General features: G+C 35.9%; 1 protein-coding gene and 1 pseudogene across 1 annotated transcript in view; one reads left to right on the top strand and one right to left on the bottom strand.

Moving 5' to 3' along the window:
- Positions 1–23,968, top strand: part of HELZ (helicase with zinc finger) — a 272,879-nt gene that overhangs the window by 129,068 nt on the left and 119,843 nt on the right. The window contains 1 exon segment of the mRNA XM_044001827.1: positions 23,456–23,586. Coding sequence (XP_043857762.1) covers positions 23,456–23,586 — 131 coding nt within the window.
- Positions 12,999–13,091, bottom strand: LOC122727155 (annotated as a pseudogene).

Raw genomic sequence — 23,968 nt, 5'->3', positions numbered from 1 at the left:
TAAAATTCTTTCCCCTCTTCTTTCATCTTAGTCAAGGAGATTTCCCCCTTCCTCTCCTCCCCTTAATTAGTCTTGTTCTTTAGTTTTTTAAATTGGATTTTTTGGATTTCTTTAATTCTCTTTGTTATTCATCTTTTTCTACCTATTCTAGACCCCCTTTCTCTGATTCATGACCTCTTGCTATCATTGGCTGCTGCATTTATTCAGTTCTCCTCTATTTCTGTTGTTTAGGGTGTTGAAGAGGCATAGAATCTCTTCATTTCTGGTTTTTCTAAAAAATGTTTCAAAGACCTCTTTATTAGTGAATGCTCATCTTTTTAAATTTGTGGTTAAGGTTAGATTTGCAGGTTAGGTGCCCATGAGATGCATCCTGAACTCCATTGCTCTTTGAACTACCTCGTTCCATTCTCTTCTTCATTTTGTGGTGGACTCAGAATAATTTATTTAAAAAAATTTTTTTAATCATAAAAGTATTTTATTATTTTACAGTTACATGTAAAGATAGTTTTCAATATTTGTTTTCATAAGATTTTTAGTTCCAAATTTTTCTCCCTTCCTCACTTTCCTCCCCCCTCCTCAAGACAGAAAGCAATCTGATATAGGTTTATATATATATATATATATAAATGAAACAAAAGGGAAAATCCTCAAAAAAGTAAAACAAAAATAAAAGTAGAAACAGTATGGTTCAAACTGCATTCAGAATCCACAGTTCTTTTTTTCTGGATGTGGAGAACATTTTCCATCATGAGTTCTTTGAAATTGTCTTGGATCATTGTATTGCTGGGAAGAGCTAAGTCTGTCACAGTTGATCATCACACAGTATTGCTGTTACTGTGTACAATGTTCTCCTGGTTCTGCTCACTTCACTCAGCATCAGTCCACTTTAGTCTTTCCAGGTTTTTTTGAAATATGCCTGCTCATCATTTCTTACAGCACAACAGTATTCCGTTACATTCATATACCACAACTTGTTCAGCCATTCCCCAGTTGATGGGCATTCCCTTGATTTCCAATTTTTTTGCCACCACAAAGAGAGGTGCTATAAATATTTTTGTACATGTGGGCCCTTTTCCCTTTTTTATGATCTCTTTGGGAAATAGACCTAGTAGTAGTATTACTGGGTCAAAGGGTATGCACAGTCCCATAGCCCTTTGGGCATAGTTCCAAATTGCTCTCCAGAATGAATCAGTTCACAACTCCATCAACAATGCATTAGTGTTCCAATTTTTCCACAACTTCTCCAACATTTATTATTTTCCTTGTTTGTCATATTAGCCAATCTGACGGGTGTGAGGTAATACCTCAGAGTTCTTTAAACTTTCATTTCTCTAATCAATACTGATTTGGAGTATTTTTTCATATGACAATAGATAGCTTTGATTTTTTTCATCTGAAAACTGCCTGTTCATATGCTTTGACCAGATGCGTTTCTCTTGTTCACTTACAGAACTTGTTTCTTAATTGAATTGTTAAATTTAACCACTTGGAGTTTGATGCTTTGTAGTTTTTTCTGGAAATGATTTGTGAATTCTTCCAATTGGTGTTTCATTTTCTATGCTCAAAAGTTCTGGAATGTTCTTTTCTATTATTTCTTGCATTATTGTGTTGTTTTTTTTTGTCCTTCCATTTTTTTGGGGGGGGAGACCTATGATCTTTAGGTTGTCTCTGTGCATTGTCTATTAGATCAGCATGTTTTGCTTGCATAGTGAACATATTTTCTTTTTTTTTTTTTTTTTAAACATTTTATTTTGAAACACCAGTACTTTTAAGTTTTTTTTTTTTCTTTTGCTGGGCAATGGGGGTTAAGTGACTTGCCCATGGTCACACAGTTAGTAAGTGTCAAGTGTCTGAGGCTGGATTTGAACTCAGGTACTCCTGAATCCAGGGCCGGTGCTTTATCCACTGCGCCATCTAGCTGCCCCGAACATATTTTCTTTTAATGTAATTTTTTTTTTTTTTGCTTCTCTTCTCCTGTATTGTCCTTCAGTTCTCTGTATTTTCTTTCCTAATCTATTATTCTTTAGTTTCTTTGGTGAGACATGGCATCATAAATTCCAGATTTTTTATTCTTCCTATTATTTTTACTGTGCAGGTCATGTATTTTTCTCTTCTTTTGAACAATTACGGAACAATTATGTTGTGGTTTCATTTTATCTTTATATTCCACGGGGTCTTGTGTTTTAACTAGTGTTGGATTATTTTGTGGTATTTATTTATATATTCCTGAATTAATTTACTAGATATGGAGACCATATTTTCTTCTGTTTTTACTCTTTTCCTGTTAATTTATCTGCTAATATTCAATGTTTTTGAGGTTTTCCTTCCTGAGATCTTTGACAATTTCTGTCCCTCATCCCCCACTGATTTTCTAAACTATATGGGAACATATGGAACATTTAAGGACTGCTTTTCTGGTCTTCAAATGGGGAAACAAAAGAATATACATATTATCAGGGCCAAATGGAACTTTTACATAAAATTACAATGTACAGAGATATTGCTAACAAACAATGTTATTTCTACAAAAGAAAGATTCAGTTACACATTTCTCCTTAAAGACATAAGGAACAAATTAAATAGACTAGTATCTAGTGCTCATTGTGGGGTTATACCAGTATAATAAAAATTACTATGCTATAAAAATTAATTTATAATGTTATACCAATCAAATTACCAAAGGGATACTTTACAGGATTTGATGAAATAATTATATAATTCATTTTGAAAAACAAAAGATCATTAATATCAAGGCAAATGATAAAAGGAAGTAGGAATGCAGGAAGAATAGTACTTTTAGACCGCAAACTATATTATAAAATAGGGGGTCATTAAAACCATCTCAGTATTGGTTAAAAATAAAGAACTAGATCAGTGGAACAAACTAGAAAAAAAGAGAATCATAAACAATAGAACTCAATAACCCAGTCTGTGATAAAGTGGAAAACATAAATTACCCAGAAAAAAAATCCTTATTTCATAAAAACTGCTGGGAAAAATATCTGGTAGAAATCAGGCTTATATCAGTACCTTATTCCATAATTCATTTTAAATGGATATACAACATTAATATTAATGATCATACATTAAAAAAAATTTGAAGATAAACTGATCACATACTTCACAACTATGGGTAAGAGATTTATTCTTTTTAAAATTTTCTTAATAGTATTTTATTTTCCAGTTACAGGTAAAATAGTTTTCAGTATTCATTTTTTTTTTTTTAAAGTGAGGCAATTGGGGTTAAGTGACTTGCCCAGGGTCACACTCAGGTTGAACTCAGGTACTCCTGACTCCAGGGCCAGTGCTCTGTCCACTGTGCCACCTAGCTGCCCCTTCAGTATTCATTTTTGTAAGATTTTGAATTCCAAATTTTTCTCCCTTCCCCACTTCCCTTCTTCCCTCCTGAAGATAGATAGCAAGCAATCTGATATAGGTTATATGTGTACAATCATGTTAAACGTATTTCCACAGTAGTGATGTTGTGAAAGAAGAATCAGAAGAAAAGGGAACAGTAACAAGAAAGAAGAAACAAACAAAAAAGCTGCCACCATCACCACCAAAAGTGAAAACAGTATACTTCAATCTACATTCAGACTCCATAGTTCTTTTTCTGGATGTGGAGAGCATTTTCCATCATGAGTCTTTTGGAATGAACTTGGATCATTGTATTGCTGAGAAGAGCTAATTCTATCATAGTTGATCCTTACACAATGTTGCTCTTACTGTGTACAATGTTCTTCTGGTTCTTCTCAGTTCATTTAGCATCAGTTCATGTAAGGTTTTCCAGATTTTTCTGAAATTCACTTGCTAATCATTCCTTATAGCACAATAGTATTCCATTACATTCATATACCAAACTTGTTTATTCATTTCCCAATTGATGAGCATCCCCTCAATTTCCGGTGCTTTGCCATCACAGAAAGAGCTACTACAAATGTTTTTGTATATTTTCTCTTTTTTGTGATCTCTTTGGTATATAGACATAGTGGTATTGCTGGGTCAAAGGTTATGCACAGTTTTATAGCTCTTTGGACATAGTTACAAATTGCTCTCCAGAATGTTTGGATCAGTTCACAACTCTACCAACAATGCGTTAGTGTTCCAATTTCCCCACATCTCCTAAGAGATTTATTCTTAATTAAACAAGATATATGGGCAATTATAAAAGACAAAAAATAGATACAATTGGATAACACTGATTATTTGAAACTGAAAAGCTTCCTTAGAGACAAAATTAATGTACCTTAGAGAAAAAGAGCTGTGGTTTAATTGTGCCTTCATCTCAAAAAGTCTCAGCCTTCTACCAAACTAAGCAATTTACAGTTCACTAGGCTAGGTCTGTACCACAGGGGACTTCTGTATAGTCAGAATTGGCCTCAGCTGGATGCTTAGCTCTTTCCCTCAGGCTTGGTGGAATGCTAGGGACCCCCCTCCTCCTCAACCTGCCACTCCGTGGGCATGGCTCACCAACCCCCACTTCCACTCGTCAGTGTTTTGTCCTACTCTATTCCTCAGTTCCTTGGCTGGCACTAGAAGTTCAGAGAGCTGTAGCACTGGTGCTATGGGGTTTTCTCTCCTGGCATTAGCACCAGAGCTTTGCAGCTGTTGTTTTCCTCACACATATAGGGTTGTGACATTGGTTCCAGCAATTCAGAGGTTTTCAACAGTAGCATTATAGGGTTGTGGCCTACTTCAGGCTTTTGCTTTGAATGGCTTGCCTACCATGCTGGCTAAGCAAACTTCTACCACCTACATTTGGGGTTTCTTCAGCACTGGAAAGGAGAGGGAAATGGTGATATGGAATTTGGTTATGTTCGTCTATAGTGTGGGAGGTGGGAGGTAGGGGAGGAATGCTGAATGAGCTTAGTGTAAGTTGGTGTCATTCCTCTGTGTGTGTGTGTGTGTGTGTGTGTGTGTGTGTGTGTGTTTGTTTGTTTGTTTTAATCTTTTGAATTCTGGCTGTCCTAGACAATGGAGATAGCTGAGGTTGCTTTACCTTTGTTGTGTAATTTCTGTTTTGGTTAAGTCTGAGAAATCATGGAAAATGTGTAGTCCTCCATCTTGTTCCTCGTGTGACCTGGTTTGTTTGACGCTGTTGGTTTGTTCTTCTTGGACCTGTCTGGGCTTCCAATAAACTCTCCCCTGCAAAGGTGGTGGTCATGAATTCATATTCAGAGAAAAGGTCTTAAATTTTATTTGTGCCCTGAATTTCTGATTTAACTCCTAATTTTCCTGAGCCTGTGTACAGCCTCTAAAGCATACCCTATGTAGAGTTAGCAAGTTAGTGCAAGGCCAAGGAACTAAGGAATAGAGCAGGCCTTTTATTCAGTGCTTCATATATTTTAGTGTCTTAATCTGTGAAGATGGGTTAGCAGACAAATGCCCAGGAATAGCATAGTATTTAACAAAATGAAGGAGATGATGTTTGAGCTAGGCTTTAGGAAGATGGATAAGATGTTATTAACTGGCAAGCATAGGAAGGAGGAATAAAGTTCCCTACCTTTTATCAAATATAAGGAAAATCTCAGTGGCAAGAGTTATTTCAGCATGTTTTTTGAGAAACTGAGTAGTCTCCTTTAGTTAGAGTATATACTGTGTAAAAGGGGTAGTATGAGGAAGCAGAAAAGATAATACTTTCAAAAATTTGTAGAAATTCTAACATCAGACTAAAGAAGTTCAATTTTATTGTTTTAGCAGTGGTGAACCACCTAAAGTTTTTTTTAAATATAGTTTTTTATTCTGAACTTTATAAATACCAAATAAAATATACATTTCCATATAATAAGTAGAACAGAAAAAGAGAATTTAAAATGACTCTCATACAGGGGCAGCTAGGTGGCGCAGTGGATAGAGCACCGGCCCTGGAGTCAGGAGTACCTGAGTTCAAATCCGGCCTCAGACACTTAACACTTACTAGCTGTGTGACCTTAGGCAAGTCACTTAACCCCAACTGCCTCACTTAAAAAAAAAATGACTCTCATACTCTCATATTTGTGTTTATTTTTGGCCTTACTGTTGTTCTCTTCTATCCATGACAAAAATACAAAAATACTTAAATGACCCTATTTTCCATCTCTTTTTCCCTTCCCCCTTTTGGGGATTTCCTATTAGTAATCACCATCTCTGCAACATCCCTTCCCCCCAAAAAATAAAAATAAAAGGTAAAACATAAAAGAATACAAAATACTTGTAGCAAATAGACATAGTTAAGCAGAACAAATGACTACATTGAACACGTCCAAAAATGTTTTCCTCATTCTGTCAGGATGTGGGTAGCATGCTGCTGTGGAATCATATTTGGTCATTACATTGATCAGAACTCCCATGTCTTGCAAAGTTTTCTTCACAGATGGTATGCAGTTGTTATTGTGTAATTTATTTTTCTGATTTTACTTTCTTCAGATTTGATCAGTTCATAGAAATTTTTCTATGCTTTTTTGAAGCCACTCACTTTGTCATTTTTTTAAGGCATAAAAAATTCTGTTTTATTTGTACACCATAATTTGTTGTTAATTTGCAATTGATAGGCAACATTTTAATTTTAGCACCTTTGCTTCTATAAAAAGATATATAATACATACAAAATATATAATATATATTACAATTGTATATAATATGATATTTATATAAAATATATAAATATTTTGGTATAAGTGGGTCTTTTCCCACTGACTTTGAGTTCTTGGGAGTTTAAGAGTAGTAGTTTATCAGTGGATCAAAGGTTGTTCTTGGTTTAGTAACTTTTAGGCATAGTTTCAGATTGCTTTTCAGAATTGCAATACCAACAAGCAGGTCTACCAACAGTTCATCAATGTTCCTGTCTTCCTGAAGCTCGTTCAAGGACTGTAATTATCTTTCTTTCTTTCTTTTTTTTTTGTTTGTTTGCTACATTTGCCTATATGATAAATTGGAACCTGTGAGTTGTTTTAATTTGCATTTCTGAAATTATTGGAGCATTTAAAAATATGAATGTTGATAGATTAGATTTCTTCTTTTCAGAACTGCCTGTTTATATCCTTTAATCATCTTTTAGGTATTGGTTCTTGTTTTTGTATATTTGATTAATTTCTTTATTATCTTGGATTGCAGAGATTTATTAGAAAAATATGCTGCAATTATTTTTTTCCAGTTTACTGTTTACCATATATATTTTTTTGGTGGGAAAGTGAAGGTTAAGTGACTTGCCCAGGTCACACAGCTAGTAAGTGCCAAGTGTCTGAGGCTGTATTTTAACTCAAGTCCTCCTGAATCCAGGGCTGTTGCTTTATCCACTGCCCCACCTAGTTGCCCCACCATATAATTCTGATTGCATTGATTTTGTTTGTGTAAAGGCTTTTCAATTTTATATTATCATAGTTGTCCATTTAGTCTTTTCTATTCTTTGTTTGGATGTGAACTTTTGTCTCATCTATAGATCTGAAAGGTAATTTCTTCTCTGTTCCTCTAAATTGTTTACAACCTGGTTTGGCAATGTCACCTCCCTATTCAGTAAACTCTAGTGGTTCTCTGTTAATTTCAGGACCAAATGTCTTCTGTTTAGCATTTAAAGCTCTTTTCTAAGTCTTGTCAAGTCTGTAAGTACTTATGAGGTGTTAGCTTCACATCAGGAATTTTGCTAAGCACTGGCTATAAGCCCTTTTTAGGCTTCTTACAATCAGTTTCCTCAACTTCAAAAGGGAGATAATAATAGCAATTATCTTCCATGGTTGTTCTGTGAATCAAATGAGATAATACGTATAAAGCATTTTGCATGGTGTCTGACATATAAATGGTGCCTAATAAATGCTTGTTCCCTCACAGTCTGTCCTGCACATAATATGCTGGCCTACTTACTCTTCCTCATATGATATTCCATCCTTATTCTCACTTTATGGCTTCCTTAAAGATTAAGCTTGAAACCAGTATTCTTCATCAGACCATTCTAGGTTCCCCACTGACAGTCCCTGCCCTCTGAAATGACCTTTCATTTACCCTGTATGTATTTTTTATGTGTAATTTTATTTATTTTTTTGTTTCCCTCATTATTCTATGAAGTACTTTAGAGCAGGGCTTCTTAAACTTTCCACTTGCAACTCCTTTTCACCTGAGAAATTTTTACTCAACCCCAGGTTTGTAGGTATATGAAATTGGTATACATAACCTTTTACTGTTACCAAATTTTTTGTGACCCCCCCACCCCCCATTCATTTATGTGACCCCATATGGAGTCGTGACCCATAGTTTAAGAGCTTTAGATCTTTAGAGCAGGGACTATGTTTTTGTCTTTATTTATATCCACAACATTTATACAGTTCCTAACACCTGATAAATGCTTAAAGATTACTTGCTGGCTTGACTTTTAAAAAAATTTTTACAAAGAGTTTATGTAATGTTAGAGAAAATTATTCTTTAAACATTTGATAGTATTCACTTATAAATCATTCTATTCCAGAGTTTTCCATGTTTGGTAGTTCATTTATGACTCATTTGGTTTCTTATTTTGATCTTGGACTATGGAATAATCTATTTCTTATTCTTTTGATCTCCCCAAATAGGAATGTAAGCAGTTTGTTCTTTTTTAATTCCATATGATAGTTCATTTATGTTTTATTTTTAGTTTCTCTTGATGCTTATGTTTTCATTTCAAAATTTCTGTGTATCTTGGTCTTTTCATCAGAAATATTTGGAAGTCTTCTTTTTGATGGACCTTTAAGTCCATTCTCCCCCCTCTCCCTGACATGCCCTTTAGGATTATATTTAGTTTTTCTAGGTAAGTAATTCTTGAATGTAAACCTATATGATATCTAGGTCCTTTTTTTGTTGTTGTGGCTTTCAGGTAGTCCAGTGATTCTTAAATTATGACTCTTCAGTCTGTTTTCCACATCAATTGTTTTTGCTGTGTGATAACTTATATTTTCTTCTATTCTGATTTTTAATATTTCTTCTTATTTCATGGAATCATTAACTTCTATTTGGTCAGTTCTTATTTTCGGTGAGCTTTTTTTCCTGGGTACAGTTTTATACCTCTTTTTTTCAAGCTGCTAATTCTTTTTCCAGATTTTTCTTCCATGGCCCTCTTTTCTTTTCACATTTTTTCCTCTCTTTAGTGCTGTCATTTCATTATAGTTAATTTACTGCATGGCATTTTATGGCCTTCATAATCTGGTCTGATGTATCTTTTCAGTCTTACCTTTCATTACTCCTTGGGCAAGTTACTTAAACTCTGTGTTCCTTAGGGAACTTCCCTAAGACCTGTCTCCAAGGTCAGAGATAGATTGATTTACTATTGGTATTTAGAGTTCCCAAAGATGCTTGTGTATTCGTTTGTTCTAGGAAGTGTGTTGTATCTTATGGGGATAGAAAAATAAAAGATAAAAAGGTCCCTGCCCTCAAGGAACTTACATCCTGAAGGGGTTAAAACATTACACAGGGGACAAGGGAGAAATCATATAACGTGATATAGATCTAACACTGAGGGTATAAGGGAAGACTTTGCAGAGAAGGTAACACTTGAACTGAACCTTGAAGGAAGATAGGAATTTTGAGAATTTGAAAAGACAAGGGTGCAAATGAATATTCATTTGTATTTGCCTAAATTGAATCTCCTGGTTCTCTTTCCATTCTGTTTCATTTCATATTAGGGGGAGGAGACTAGGGATAGGAACTAGACCTGTGAATTCATTGATAGAAACTTCTCTGATTAGGAAGCTCCTTCTACCAATGCAGGTCAGTTCCTCTTTGCAAATTATAGTCTTAAAGAGTTACCTAGAGTCTGGGCATAGTTATGCATGTCTGCAATTCCTACCACTGGGAGGTTGAGGCTGGTGGATTGTTTGAACTCAGGAGTTCTGTGCCACAGTAGGAATAAAGCTGTTTCCACTAATTTTGGCACCAATATTACTGAGCCTCTGATGAGGGTAGGGGGGAGGAGTGCCAGGCTGCCTTAGGAAGGAGGAACTGACCTGCCAGAAGTGGAGCATATCAAAGCCTCTGTGCTGTGATCAGTAGTACTGATTCAGCCCTTCAGTGATGGCTGGACATCAAGCTTGGGTGAGATGGGGAGACGGTTTCAAAAAACAAAAAACTTACCTAGAGCATTGAGGGATTAAGTGATTTGCTGAGGGTTATATAACCAGTAATAACATAATTTATTCAGCTATTCCCCCGTTGCTCTTATTTTGTTTCCAGTTCATTATTACAACAAAAAGTGATGCTATAAATATTCTTGTACATATAGATCTTTTCTCTGTGTCCTTAATTTTCTTGTGGTATTTTTCTAATAGTAATGCTATATCAAATGATATGTAAAATGTCAGTAACTTTTTGAGTACAGTTCTGAGTTGGGTTCTAGAATTTTTGAACCAATTCACTGCTATCTTTCATATTTGTGACTGAGGTGGAGTGAAGGTATAGGCCACTGTATTTAAAAGGAGGCTGAGGGGCAGCTAGGTGGCACAGTGGATAAAGCACTGGCCCTGGATTCAGGAGGACCTGAGTTCAAATCCGGCCTCAGACCCTTGACACTTACTGTCTGTATGACCCTGGGCAAGTCACTTAACCCCCATTGCCTCACCCCCAAAAAATAAATAAAAGGAGGCTGAGGATTTAGGTGAGTAGGGATTTTTAGGGTATATTTATATGAATATTAAAGTCCCTTTGAATAAGGGTAGGATTTGAGAAGGTGAGGAAGATATTGAACCAGTGCTGAACTTCTTGGGAAAGGAGAGAGGATGATTTGTGCAGTCATATAATATACCCATCATAATTTGGATTGGGTAGAAAATTTTGATTGAATGTACTTCAAAGTAAGAATAGTTCCTGAGTTAGAGATGCTTCTCTAAGGGAAAGTTTGGAAGTGATAATGGGGAGTAAGGAGTATTTTGACTCCTGCGGGATGGGTTTGTATGAGATGAGAAGAATGCTTCAAGAGAAGGTACAATCAGTCCTGGAGAGGATAACCAGGACGTGTTGTCAAAGTCACGTCAGGTCTCAGTCAGGGTTAATAAATGGAATAAATATGAGACCAAGATATCCAGAATGAAGGAATTAACAAAGAGCAAAGGAATGGGGGTGAGCAGAATTAGTGTGAGAAAGGGATATTAGGTAAGGGGGATAGATTCTTGTAAATGACTAGTATTTGATTAGTACAGGCATAAGGAGAGAAACAGGAGAGACTCATGGTATATAGTAGGTGACAGATGAATAATGAAGCTCACAATATCCTGAAGAGTGTTGTACAGGAGGCTGTGTCAGCTTAGATCTGTTCTTTCCTCCTGAGTGCTTGGCACTGGGGAGGAGGGCAGTGGGGCTGGAACCTGTGGGGGGCAACTGTTTCTTCTCATTTTTAGGAGGGCCTGTTGGAATGGGGCTGGAGTGGTAGTTGGAGCTCAGTGATGAACAGAGTTGAACCTTTGTCTCTTAAAACTTTGGCAATGAATTATATTGCAATTTTGGAGCTCTGCACTTTTGTAATTGTAGGCATAATGGGTATTATGTATTCTTAATTTGTGTTAGATTTTCATAAAGTAGCTCTTAAAAGTACTTTTTAAAGGGGGGGGCGGGGCGGGGCGGGGCGGGCCTGGTGGCCGGGGATTAGGGTTTCTTTGTTTTGTCTGTGGCCAATAATAATCTCTTAGTTGTCAATCCAATGGATGTTTCTCACTTCTTATTCTTGACCTTTCTGCTCCATTTTACACTGTTAACTAGTCCTCTTTTCTTCTTTGCCTCTCCTGGTTTCTGTGGTAGTACATAGAAGAACTAGATCTATCTCTTTGTTTACACCATTTCAATCTCCTTTTCTATTTTCCCTTCCCATTGCCTAAGTATGAACATTCTCCCAAGGCCTTTTTCCTCAGTATCCGACTTTTCTCTATGACATAATATCTCTTTTGGTCAAGTCCTGTGGCTTCAATTATCATCCCTATTAAACTGATTTCTAAATTTCTATTTCTCTACTTTCTGAGTTCCAGTCCTGCATTTCCATTCGCTTGTTCATGATCTTCTAGAGATCTCATTGATACCAGGGCTACTACTTCCTAGATGTTTTGTTGGATATCCAACAAGTGTTTGAAGATTCTCATTGGAAAGGAGGCAGTCATCCAGCAAGCAGGGAACTAATACTGACCTGGGGCTGAGACCAGATAGTCAGTGAGCTCAACTGTTCTTAGTGATAGTTGTGGGTAGTGGTAAGGATCAAACTGAAACCTCTTCATTACCTCTTTGGTATTTAAAGGGCTTGACCTGAGTCTGCCCTTTCTTAGTGGAAACAGATGCTGTGACTAAGGGCTTTGTCTGAGATGCTGATTGCCACCCCTTCCTTTTTAACCTGAGTTGAAGCTTAATAGATTATTCTTTAGCCCCCTTTTTTTAAACTTTGTGTATTTCTTTATTTCAAGTGTATTTCTTGTAAGATATATTGTTTGGTTCTAATTTCTAATCCATTTTGTTATGGAATCAATTCCATTTGCAGTCATAGTTAGGTTTACTAAATGTACATTTCCCTACATCCTTTTTTCCCCTCTTTATCCTCTCTCCTTTCCCCTTTCCCTCCTCAAAAGTTTGTTTTGCTTCAGACCACTGCCTCCCTTAATTCACCTTCTCTTTCATATTCCCCACCCTCCTCTTATCTGATTCCCTATTGCATAAGATAGATTTCAATCTCCAATATTGTGTGTGTGTGTGTATGTGTATGTGTATATATTCTTCCCTCTTTGAACCAATTCAGATGAAAATGGGGTTTAAACATTGCTTTCCCTTTCCTTTTCACTGAAAAAGCTCTTCCTTGTGTATCTCTTTTATGTGGGATAATTTTCCCCATTCTTCCTCTCCCTTCCCCCATCTCCTTGTACATCTTTCTTTCTTACCCATCCACTTTTTTTTTTTTAGGGCAATGGGGCTTAAGTGACTTGCCCAAGGTCACACAGCTAGTAAGTGTCAAGTGTCTGAGGCCGGATTTGAACTCAGGAATTCCTGAATCCAGGGCCGGTGCTTTATCCACTGCGCCACCTAGCCGCCCCTACCCATCCACTTTTAAAAAGATCATCCCAACATAATTAAACTGATGAGAACAGATACTATACTTGATCTTGGCCAAAAGGCGAAGAAGCGATCATTCCAAAATGATTGACCCATTCCCATGCCCTTTGTCTATACAGTACTTTTAACCGCCCTAATAATAATAAAGTTCTTAAAAGTTATATGTATCATTTTCTCATATAAGAAAATAAACTTTAATCTTATTGTCTCTTATGCTTTCTCTTTCATGTTTCTCTTTAATGTTATTCTTGCATCTTATATTTGAAAGTAATATTTTTTAAATTCAGCTGTGGTCAATCAGGAATGCTTGAGTCTTCTGTTTCTTAAAATGTGTGTTTTCCCCTGAAGGATTATATTCACTTTTTCTGGTTAGGTGATTCTTGGTTGTAATCCTAACTCCTTTGCCTTCCAGTATATCATATTCAAAGCCCTACACTCCTTTAATGTGGGAGGACTAACACCTCTGCTATGAGGGCTTGCTGAGCCCTTTTCAGGGCTGCTCATCCACCTTTGATGTTTATATATCAACTTTCCCCTGTGGCTCCAAGAAGTTGTAGTATGTGCAGCAGCCACACACCACAATAAAATCATCTTAGGAAATGAGCTAAACCAGGTTGAGGCTAATTAACAGGTCAAACCTCTTAGTTACTTAGGGTGTTTTCTACCCTAAGCATTTGAAGGCTCTCCCTGTTTGAAAGGACAAATAAGTTTGTTCTGACAGCCATGAAGTTGGCTGAATCAGGCATTGTGCTTAAAGCTTGGGTCAGGCATTGAAGGTGCCAAGGTCATCTACTGCATCCCAGGCCTTTGCCTGTCATCTTGATTTTTGTTTTGCCACTGGACTTTGATGACTCTGAAAAAGAAAGTGAGGCTGAAGACTTTGTGAAACTCTGTCTGTCTCACTTAAATCTAATTGACATGCAACTAATACATCGCCTTATGATATCATTGATTCTTTTCAAAAGAAAGGGTGAACAACAACACTTACTAAATCTTGTGTGATCCTGACTGTGACTCTAAAGTATTTGAATCTGGCTTCTTGACATATTTTCTCTTTGGCCTGGGAGCTCTGGAATATGAATATCATATTCTTGGGAGTTTTCATTTGGGGATCTCTTTTAGGAAGAGATTGGTGGATTCTTTCAATTTTCATTTTACCCTCTGCTCCTAACATGTTTGGGCAACTTTCCTTTATAATTTCTTAAGATATAATGTTTAGGATTTTTCTTTGATTATGACTTTAAAGCAGCACAAAAATTCTTAAACTTTTTCTTGATATATTTTCCAGGTTAGTTATTTTTCTGGTGAGACATTTTATATTTTCTCCTTTTGGAAAAATATTATTTGACTTTTTTAATGTTTCTTGATGTCTCATGGAGTCATTAGCTTCTACTTGCCCAATTCTAATTTTTAAAGAATTATTTTTTTAGGGATCTTTTGTATCTCTTCTCCAGTTGTCCAGTTCTGCTTCTTTTTCATTGATCAAATGCTGCACTTATTTTCTATTTAGCCAATTCTATTTTTCAAGGTGTTATTTTTTTTTCCAGTTTTTTTGTGCTTCTTTTACCAAGATGTTAATTGCCTTCTTATAAGGTTTTTTTTGGTTGTTTTTTGTTTTTTGTTTTTGTTTTTTGCAGGGCAATGAGGGTTAAGTAACTTGTCCAGGGTCACACAGCTAGTTAAGTGTCAAGTGTCTGAGGCTGGATTTGAACTCAGGTCCTCCTGAATCCAAGGCCGGTGCTTTATACACTGTGCCACCTAGCTGCCCCCTTTTTATAAATTTTTTGCATCACTTATTTATTTTTCTAATTTTTTCTCTATCACTCTTATTTGATGTTTAGAATAAATTTTAAGGTTTTTTTCCCCCAGAAATTCTTGATAGTCTTGTGTCCAATTCACATTGTTTTCCTTTGAGGCATTGCTTATAGCTATTTTAACATCATTGCCTTTCTCTGATCTTCCCTGTCATTATAGTAGCTTTTTATGTTCAGGGTTTTTTTTTTTCCCTTACTTTTCCAGCCTTTTTTTTTTTTCTTTTAACTTTATGTTAAAAATTGGCTTCTCTTCCCTGGGAAGGGGTTGAGGAGGACTATCCCAAACTTCAGGTTTTTTTTTTTTTTCCTATTGCTGTTTTCAGAGATTTTTCTGGGAATTTGGAAATTTTTGGTGCTTCCAAGGTAATGTGATTTAGGGAGAGGTGTAGACACTCCTTTTCTGGTTTGTAACATGGACTCTGGGCTGGCCCCCATAATGGTGTCACAGATTTCTCCTTCTGACCTTCTAATGTCTTACCTTGATCTTATGTTGGCTCTTTTGCTTGCATTCAAAGTTTTGTTTAAACCAGGTGATACAGAGTCTCTAGAACTCTTATCATCCTGGGTCAGCAACACTTTTGTTCTTCCTAAGACATGGTACTGAAAACTAAATGCCGTATTTGAGTTGTTATTTGACCAGGTCAGAAAACGGTTACATCTCATTCTGAACACTATGCCATCTAATTGCAGCCAAGAATATTGCCCAAACTGCCAAGTTTGTGTAATAAAAGACTGTATGCAAATCTGAGCTGCCAGCCAGAAAATTATTCCTTGATATGTTATTTTACTTATATCAAACCATTGGTGATGAAGTCTTTGGCTCTAGCAATCCATGAATAATAAATAAGAATAAAAAATGTCCATCAGTCCTGTGTGTCTCTCTTCTGCTCCTGTAATGATGGTCTTAAAAAGTGGTTAGATAATACTAAGAATCACAAATTTTTAGACTTTTATAAATATTAACTTAACTGTACTTGAAATGAAATGTGAGATTATGCCAGTTGATGTACTGTTGGAAGAACAAAGTTGTGTCAATATCATTATTCTTATATTGAATGAAAAAAGAAGACAAAATGAACTTGTAGCTGAGTACAAGGATTGCTCACTGGTTCTCACTGATGTTGCAAACAAAAAGTTTGTGGAGGTTGTTTCATTATATACCCAAAGGAAATAAGAAACACCATTTTGGGGATATTTTGTCATCTCATCTTGCGGTGATCAAAATAAACATAAGTATAAATACCACTATGAAGATGGCCATAGGTTATGTGATAACATCTTTTGCAAAGAAAAAAGAGAGTGAAATTTATCATGTCAAGATCTTCTAAAATAAGCCAATGTATATATTTGATGAATTCAATGTGAATTCATTTCTACAGGAGAGCATGGTGTATGTATGTTAGAAAATATGACTCAGTGAGGAACAAACAAAAAAGTCACATTTGAGTATTATCAAATAACTGTTCACCAGCACAGGAAAAATTTCAGAATCAGCTTTTATGTGCAGTCAGACCATCTACTAGTTAGAACACAGGTCAAAAGCAGTATCCAGTTATAAATAAAGATAAAAATGAGAAGATGATGTTATACAAAATTGTAATGGCTTTAATCTGACCTATTCAATTAATCCATCAGTGACTTGGAATGATTCAGCCAGTCTTCCTGACTTTTCAAGTACTTCTTTTGTTTAACCTTGCTTATCACTATGTCTGGCAAAAATTTAACTTATTTGAGTGTTTGCAATAAGAAGGCAGAAGAGCCAGAAATTACCTTAGCCAGCAAAAGGCTTTAATTCCCTTGCCAAGTGGAAAGAAATGGCAGCTAAGAGAAGTACCAGTTTGAAATAATCATTTATAATATACTACAGGGAGGAATTGCAGATTATAAACAATACAATATCTCTTAAAAGCAATAGAACTAAAAATGATTTACAGACCACTTAGGGTGAGAACTAATTAAGACATAACCCAAGAAAAGGAAAATGGAATAGGTTTTTCAGCATTATTATTATTATTTATTGTTATATATTTCATCAGTGACAGTGGAACCATCACATTTGGACCACTGTGATTTCTAGGAAATAAGAATGTAATAAAAATGCTGACAGATCATTTCTATTTTCCTTCTGTTTATTGTCTTCCTTGCAGTTTCATATGTGAATTTTCTTGGGATATTGTGTCCCAATTGGGCTCCCAGTGAGGGGGGAAGGAAGTAAATGTGGCTCCTGAAAAAATGAAGTTGGGAAGTAGGGGCTGGATCATTCCAAATATACAATGGAGGTATTCTTAAATGTAATGAGAAATTATTAAATATCCTATGGAAAATGATATGAAAAGAATGGGAAAACAAACCATAGATGATATTACTTTTTCTTTTTTTTTTTGCGAGGCAATTGGGGTTAAATGACTTGCCCAGGGTCACACAGCTAGAGTCAAGTGTCTGAGGTTGGATTTGAACTCAGGTCCTCCTGAATCCAGGGCTGGTGCTCTATCCACTGCGCCACCTAGCTGCCCCTGATGATATTACTCTTCAAAAAATGGATTTTAGAGGACATCACCAAATACTCACCCATATTCTTTAGTCTCTCATCTCTCTTAATTTTTTGAAAATTAGATTTAAGTTTAACACAGTAGTCTATATTATAGTAAGTGCTTAGTAAATGTTTTTTAATTCATTCTTTCAATGAACAGGTCACAGGACTGTTGAAAGACTGAAAAATAGCCACAATATACGTGATACAACAAAATCCCCAGACATTTACCACAGCAACTTTTGTTTAACCGTTTCTCCTCCATCTAGTATTTGTGAAATTAATTTTTGTTGTTGAATAACTCCTCATTCTAATCCAATTTCTTTCATCTAGTATATTAACTATTATTCTTCCTAGCCTTATATCATATATGGATTTGACCAGTATACTTTTTTGGGTTCCATCATAGTTACTGAAGTGTTAAGGCTAAAATTCTAGCTAAACTGTCTAAACTATTTAATGAGTGGTCGCCAATAAATTATAAGCTTTAGCAAGAGTTAGGCTTTTAAGCATTTATTAAGGAGAATAAGAATTTGGTAAAGAGAAAGAAAGGCCTAGATTCCTATCTATTAAAGGGAGAGCACATTTCTAGCTCCCTTCTCCGCCAGCGTCCTCAGGAAAGAGCCCCAGACTGAGCGCCGGTCTCTTCCTTCCTCCTCCCACTAGTCCGCGTCACATCCTGATACCAAAGACAAGACTCCTGGTCTTGCCCTCAAAGACCTTCGCTTCATGGGCAGAACTCTTCTACAGTTAGTATCCAGCAGGTGGCGTTATTCCAATCGTTACAGAAGAAACATGCTGAGTAGCAAATACCCAGCTAGTGCTGTTCCTGAGACACTCTACTAGAAGCAAAGTTGGCTTTCATGTTGGCTTTAACCCAAGAATTCTTTGGAATTGCTTGTTGGGCCATATCTGAATTCACTTAAGTTTACTGTCGTCTTGCCTATATTTCTCTGTGTTGTTCACAAAACTAACATGGGACACTTTTTTCAAATGCTTTGTTGAAATCTATGCATACTGTTTCTTTATCATTCCTCTTTTCTCCTAGTCTATTAAAAAGGGAAATAGTTAGCCTGGCATAAAGTACTTTAAATAATATTCTGCTGGCTTTCAGTGATCATTGCTTCACACACCATCCCTTTTAGTAGGATTAGAGATTTAGAGCTGGAAGGCATCTCAGAAGTCATATGATCCAGTACCTTTTTATAAATGAAGCCAGTGAAGTCTAGGAAATGTTAGTGGCTTGTTTAGAATCAAACAAATAATACATATCAGGTGTTACATTTGAACCTACATCCTCTTATCCCTAAACCAGTTCTGTTTGTTCACTGTGCCATGTTCAGGAGTATGTTCTAGAATTTTGTGAGGAAAGTTCTAGCCCAAGGTTTTCAGACTTTCCTCCTCCCCCCCTCCTCCCCCCCTCCTCCTCCCCCCTCCTCCCCCCCTCCTCCTCCCCCCCCTCCCCCCCCCTCCTCCTCCCTCCTTCCTTCTTCATTTTTTTTTAAATGAGTACATTTAGTTCTTTGGTACCTCTCCTAATTTTTAAGATTTTTTATAAGTCACTTATACTGGCTCAGTAACTACATCTCCTAGTGTCAGTAGGCCGAATGCATTAAGGGCAGCCAATATTTCCCCTCCTTTTATTAGCTATTTCTGTTCTTGCCAAAAGTCTTTTTTTTGGGGGGGGTGGGGCAGTGAGGGTTAAGTGACTTGTCCAGGGGTCACACAGATAGTAAGTGTCAAGTGTCTGAGGCTGAATTTGAATGCAGGTCCTCCTGAATCCAGGGCCAGTGCTTTACCACTGGGCCACCTAGTTGCCTCACCAAAAGTCATTCTTCTTGAAAAGGAATATAGTAGAAAAATAAGAGTTTAATAATTTACTTTTTTCATCATTATCCACAACCTTCATTCTGTCCATCCTGAATAGCTCTTCAATCTTTTCTCTGAAGCTCTTCTTACTCCTAACTTAGCATAAGAACCCCTTTTTGTTGCCATCACTAGTATGCTCCTTGGCTTTAGCCTACCTGATATTATTTTTATAGTACTGTGCTACTCTTCACTATTCATCCTTAGTTATTTGCTCATTTTCTTTTTCTACATATTTCAAAAATCTGAGTTGTTTAGATTTTTCTATAGTCACCTTAGTATCCTCCCCTTTTCTACTTTATTTGAATAATCTTTCAAAATTTCATTTCATAATGTTTTCAAAATTTCATTTTTGTGTGGTTCTTATCCTTTTTGAGATGACTCCACCCTTCAAAATATCAGATCCAATGGCCCTTATCTCCTTTCTCTGAACCCTTTGAATTCTGCACTAATCAGACTATACATAGCTTTTCTCTCCTTTTCTATCACAGCCTTCTTTTTGAAGGATAAAATATCTGAACAAATCTTTTTAGGTTGCTTTTTAGTTTCTCAAAGTGCTTTGAAAATACTATATTTCTATAGATTGTAAGGTCTTATAACATTTTTTCTTTTAATTTTTCATATATATATATATAAATTTTTATTTGTGGAACAATGATGGCTAAGTTACTTTTCCAGGGTCACACAGCTAGTAAGTATATCAATTTTTAAAAATATCTTTATTTCCAATTATATCTCTTCTACTCCCTTACTTGGAGAACCATTCCTTGTAGCAGGAATAAAATTAGAATGGAAAGAAACTAATTCAGCAAAACTAACAACATATTAGCTAACAGTTTATAAAATGTTTTATACTCATGTTCCCATGCCTCTTATCTTTTCTTCAGGGCAGAGCTGGTCTGCTCATTATTGTAATTACATAGTATTTAGTTTTGGCTTTTTGTACTTTTAATATATGTATGTTGTTGTGTTTCCCCTCCTCCCCCGTTCTACTTCTCTTTTTGTGTCAGTTCCTGTAATTTTCCCCATGATTCTCTGTGTTCTACTTATGTTATTTCTTACTCAGTATAACATTTAATGAAAAGGTAGCCTATGTTAACCTTTGACAGAAGATAAGGTTAGCAGCCAGAAATTGACTATAGTATTGAAGGAAACCTATAATTATAAAGTCAAACTTTTAGTCAAGCTTTATAATCATATTACTCTGTATGAGTATCCATCTTAATTTTCAGTTGCATAAAAATTTATGTTTACCTCATAAATTTCCACATCATTTATCGACCATTTCTTCTTATGTAATGGAGTTCTTTGATAATCATTGGTTTTTCTAAAAGAAGAATCCCCTTTTCACCCTTCTTGGTGACTGAAACAGATGCTAGTCTTGGGCCCTTGACTGCCCTAAGGAGATGTAGGAGGTAATATAATGGAAAGTCATAGGATTCACTGTGTGGTTTGGGGTAAATTTCTTAACCTCGCTGGACCCTTGTAAACCAAGGGAGTTAAACTAGATGACCTCATATGATAGTAGGATCATAGGTTTAGGGCTGGAAGCCTCTGATAATTTATACAGTTTCTGACATAGTAGGCTATTTTTATGATGATAAATATTAATAGATTGGTTATTGAAATGGCTGTTTTAGAGGGCTTAAAATGGAGGAAGGGAATCCCTTTTAGTTGGATATTATATAGATTAAGTCATTAAGTCATAATGGGTAATTGCTCTACAATATGATATTAATCAGTTTTAAAATAACTGATTTAGCTTCTGGTAAGAGGAAAAAAAAAGGATTGACCTAGTTAATTCAGTTTTGAACAGTCTCTTGACCTCATAGACTTTCCTTTTTCAGCATCTTTATTTAACTATTTTTTCCTTGGAATGAGTTTAATTGTTTTTCTTTTCTTTTCTTTTTTTTTTTGGTGGGGCAAAGGGGGTTAAGTGACTTGCCCAAGGTCACACAGCTAGTAAGTATCAAGTGTCTGAGGCCAGATTTGAACTCAGGTACTCCTGGATCCAGGGCCGGTGCTTTATCCACTGCGTCACCTAGCTGTCCCAGAGTTTAATTGTTTTTAACAATATAGATACCTTTTGACTCTGTATAGTTGGTGTGGAAATAAGTAATCGATTCAGCAATAATTAATAATTATCTTTTTATTTGAAATAACCTTTGAGGCATTTTTTTTTTGTTTACAAATTTTCTCATCATTTTTTCATCCAGTTCAATGATAGGCTTAGATTGTGTTTAAATTTGGGTAAAGAAATCAGTTTGGGGGCAGCTAGGTGGCACAGTGGATAGAGCACTGGCCCTGGATTCAGGAGGACCTGAGTTCAAATCTGGCCTCAGACACTTAACACTAGCTTGTGTGACCCTGGGCAAGTCACTTAACCCCAATTGCCCCTCAAAAAAACAACCAATAAACAAAAAAGAAATCAATTTGTCATTTACTAGAAAGGAGAGCTTGTAAGTAGGATCTGACTTTCAGGTACAGTTGTGAGGACATCAAGGTACATATGTGATTATCCAGGAAGTAGTAGGGTATTTTATGAAATCAGATTAGGGAGAAATTAATCTAAAATAAAATATACTTTAATTGATTCTCTATATATTAAAACATTCTAAATGGAGACTTAGAAAAAGGAGAACCAAAAATTTAAAAAATTTGCCTATGGTTACAGAGGAGAAAGAGTGCTCTGATCAATTTATGGATTGTAGCCCATTTGCAAGTAGTGGAGATGCGTCTTATAGCACTATCCATTTAGATTATTTAACTTTAAAAAATTATTTTGACTCTGTGCTTACTGACTAGCCTTAGGATTAATTTGATTCTCCATGTAGATTTTGCTAGTGGAAAGCAAATGTCATGACTAGTTAATATTAATATTCAGTATAATCCACAGTTATGTCTTGTAAAAGTACTGGCATTCTGTGATCTTGTCAAAGTCCTATGAATTTGGTTACAATGAGTTAGTTTCCCAGAGTCTGATCACCTATAGATACACAGACTAATCAATTCTGGTTCCAGAGCCTTCAAAGCTTGAGGACCTAACCTTAGTTTCTAGGTGACTGACCAAGGTAATACCATGTGTTGAAATCTGAGCAGTTAGCTGGCCTCTTTCTTTAACATAATAAATAGAGAACTCAGTATGATCCCAAGTATGACCGTAATCATGTTGAATATAATTGGGAAACCCTTTGCTTTTGGCAGCTCTAATTAAGTTGAAAAATAAATATTAAATATAAATATAAATCTTTAATAAACATCAGATATATGGGGCAGCTAGGTGGTGCAGTGGATAGAACACTGGCCCTGGATTCAGGAGTACCTGAGTTCAAATCCGGCCTCAGACACTTGACACTTACTAGCTGTGTGACCCTGGGCAAGTCACTTAACCCCAATTGCCTCACCAAAAAAGAAAAAAAAAAGAATAAATATCAGATATAAAATAATCTGTTTGGCTTTTAAAGCCCTTTACAACTTGTCTTCCTACCTTTACAGCCTTCTTATACATTTTCCCCTTCTCATTCACTTTATGGTCCAGCCATAGTGGTCTATATGCTGTTCCTCATACATAGTCTCTGAGCCTTTATATTGGCTGTCCCCCATGCCTAGAATGCTCTTCATTCTTACCTCTGCCTCTTTGGCTTTCTTCTAGACTCAGCTCAAGCACCACCTTCTACAGCAGGCCTTTTCCAGCCCTTCCAGCTTCCCATTTAAGGTTACCTTCCAGAATCAAGAAGACCTGAGTTTGAATCCTGCCTCACATACTTACTACCTGTGTAACCCTAGATAAGTCACTTATCCTCTGTCTGCTACAGTTTCCTCATTTGTAAAAAACAGGATAATAATAATAATAATAGCAACTCCCTTCTGTGGTTATGGTGAGGATAAAAAGTACTATACATTATTGTGTTAGCTTCTTGAGGGCAGGGACCCTTTTTACTTTTGCTTTGTATCCCCTCTGCTTAACAGCATACTTTTCCCATAATAAGCACTTAATGCTTACTGATTGATTGATTGATTTGCACTGGTAGAGGAAGTTCCTGGCCAAGAACTTCCTCCTCAGAGACCAATCAAAGAAAATGTATAAGGCTCTGTCATAGGCAGTGGGGATAAAAAGACAAAGCAGAAAAAGTCTCTTTCCCGAACATATGCAAAGATCTGTGTATATGCCTTCCTATATAGATATTTACCATTATACTTCAAGGTTTTCTTATATTTTTGGTTGCAGGTTGAACTTCAGTTTCAATTAAATCGATTACCACTCTGTGAAATGCATTATGCTTTGGACAGGATCAAAGACAACAGTATTCTGTTTCCAGATATTAGCATGACTCCCACCATACCTTGGAGTCCTAACAGGTACAATAATATAAAAAATTTAATACTTGAAGCTCATATTAATGCTATATTGCATTTTTCATAGCAGCTAAAGCATGTTCTGAAACATAATTATACTTTGTATAAAATCTTCATTTGGCATTGTGGTAATGAAAATGCTGTTGATATGAAAACAGTTAAAACATCAGAGATTCATAATCAGTTTTCTACCTTTCTTTAAATAAAAGAATCATGGCTACTTTTTTGATTACATTAATTTGGTGATATCAAAACAAAATTTAATACTAGAAATACTTTTCTGTAAATTATGGAAATATGTATCTTCATACTTTTTCTCAATTTCTTCTCCTAGCAAATTTTTCACATGATAGTTTTGTTTAATGTACTAGTTACTTCCAAATAG

The sequence above is a fragment of the Dromiciops gliroides genome, chromosome 4, assembly GCF_019393635.1.
Source record: "Dromiciops gliroides isolate mDroGli1 chromosome 4, mDroGli1.pri, whole genome shotgun sequence".
Lineage (NCBI taxonomy): Eukaryota > Metazoa > Chordata > Mammalia > Microbiotheria > Microbiotheriidae > Dromiciops > Dromiciops gliroides.
Note: the sequence above shows the minus strand (reverse complement) of the source record. Positions and strands in the feature narration are given on the sequence as shown.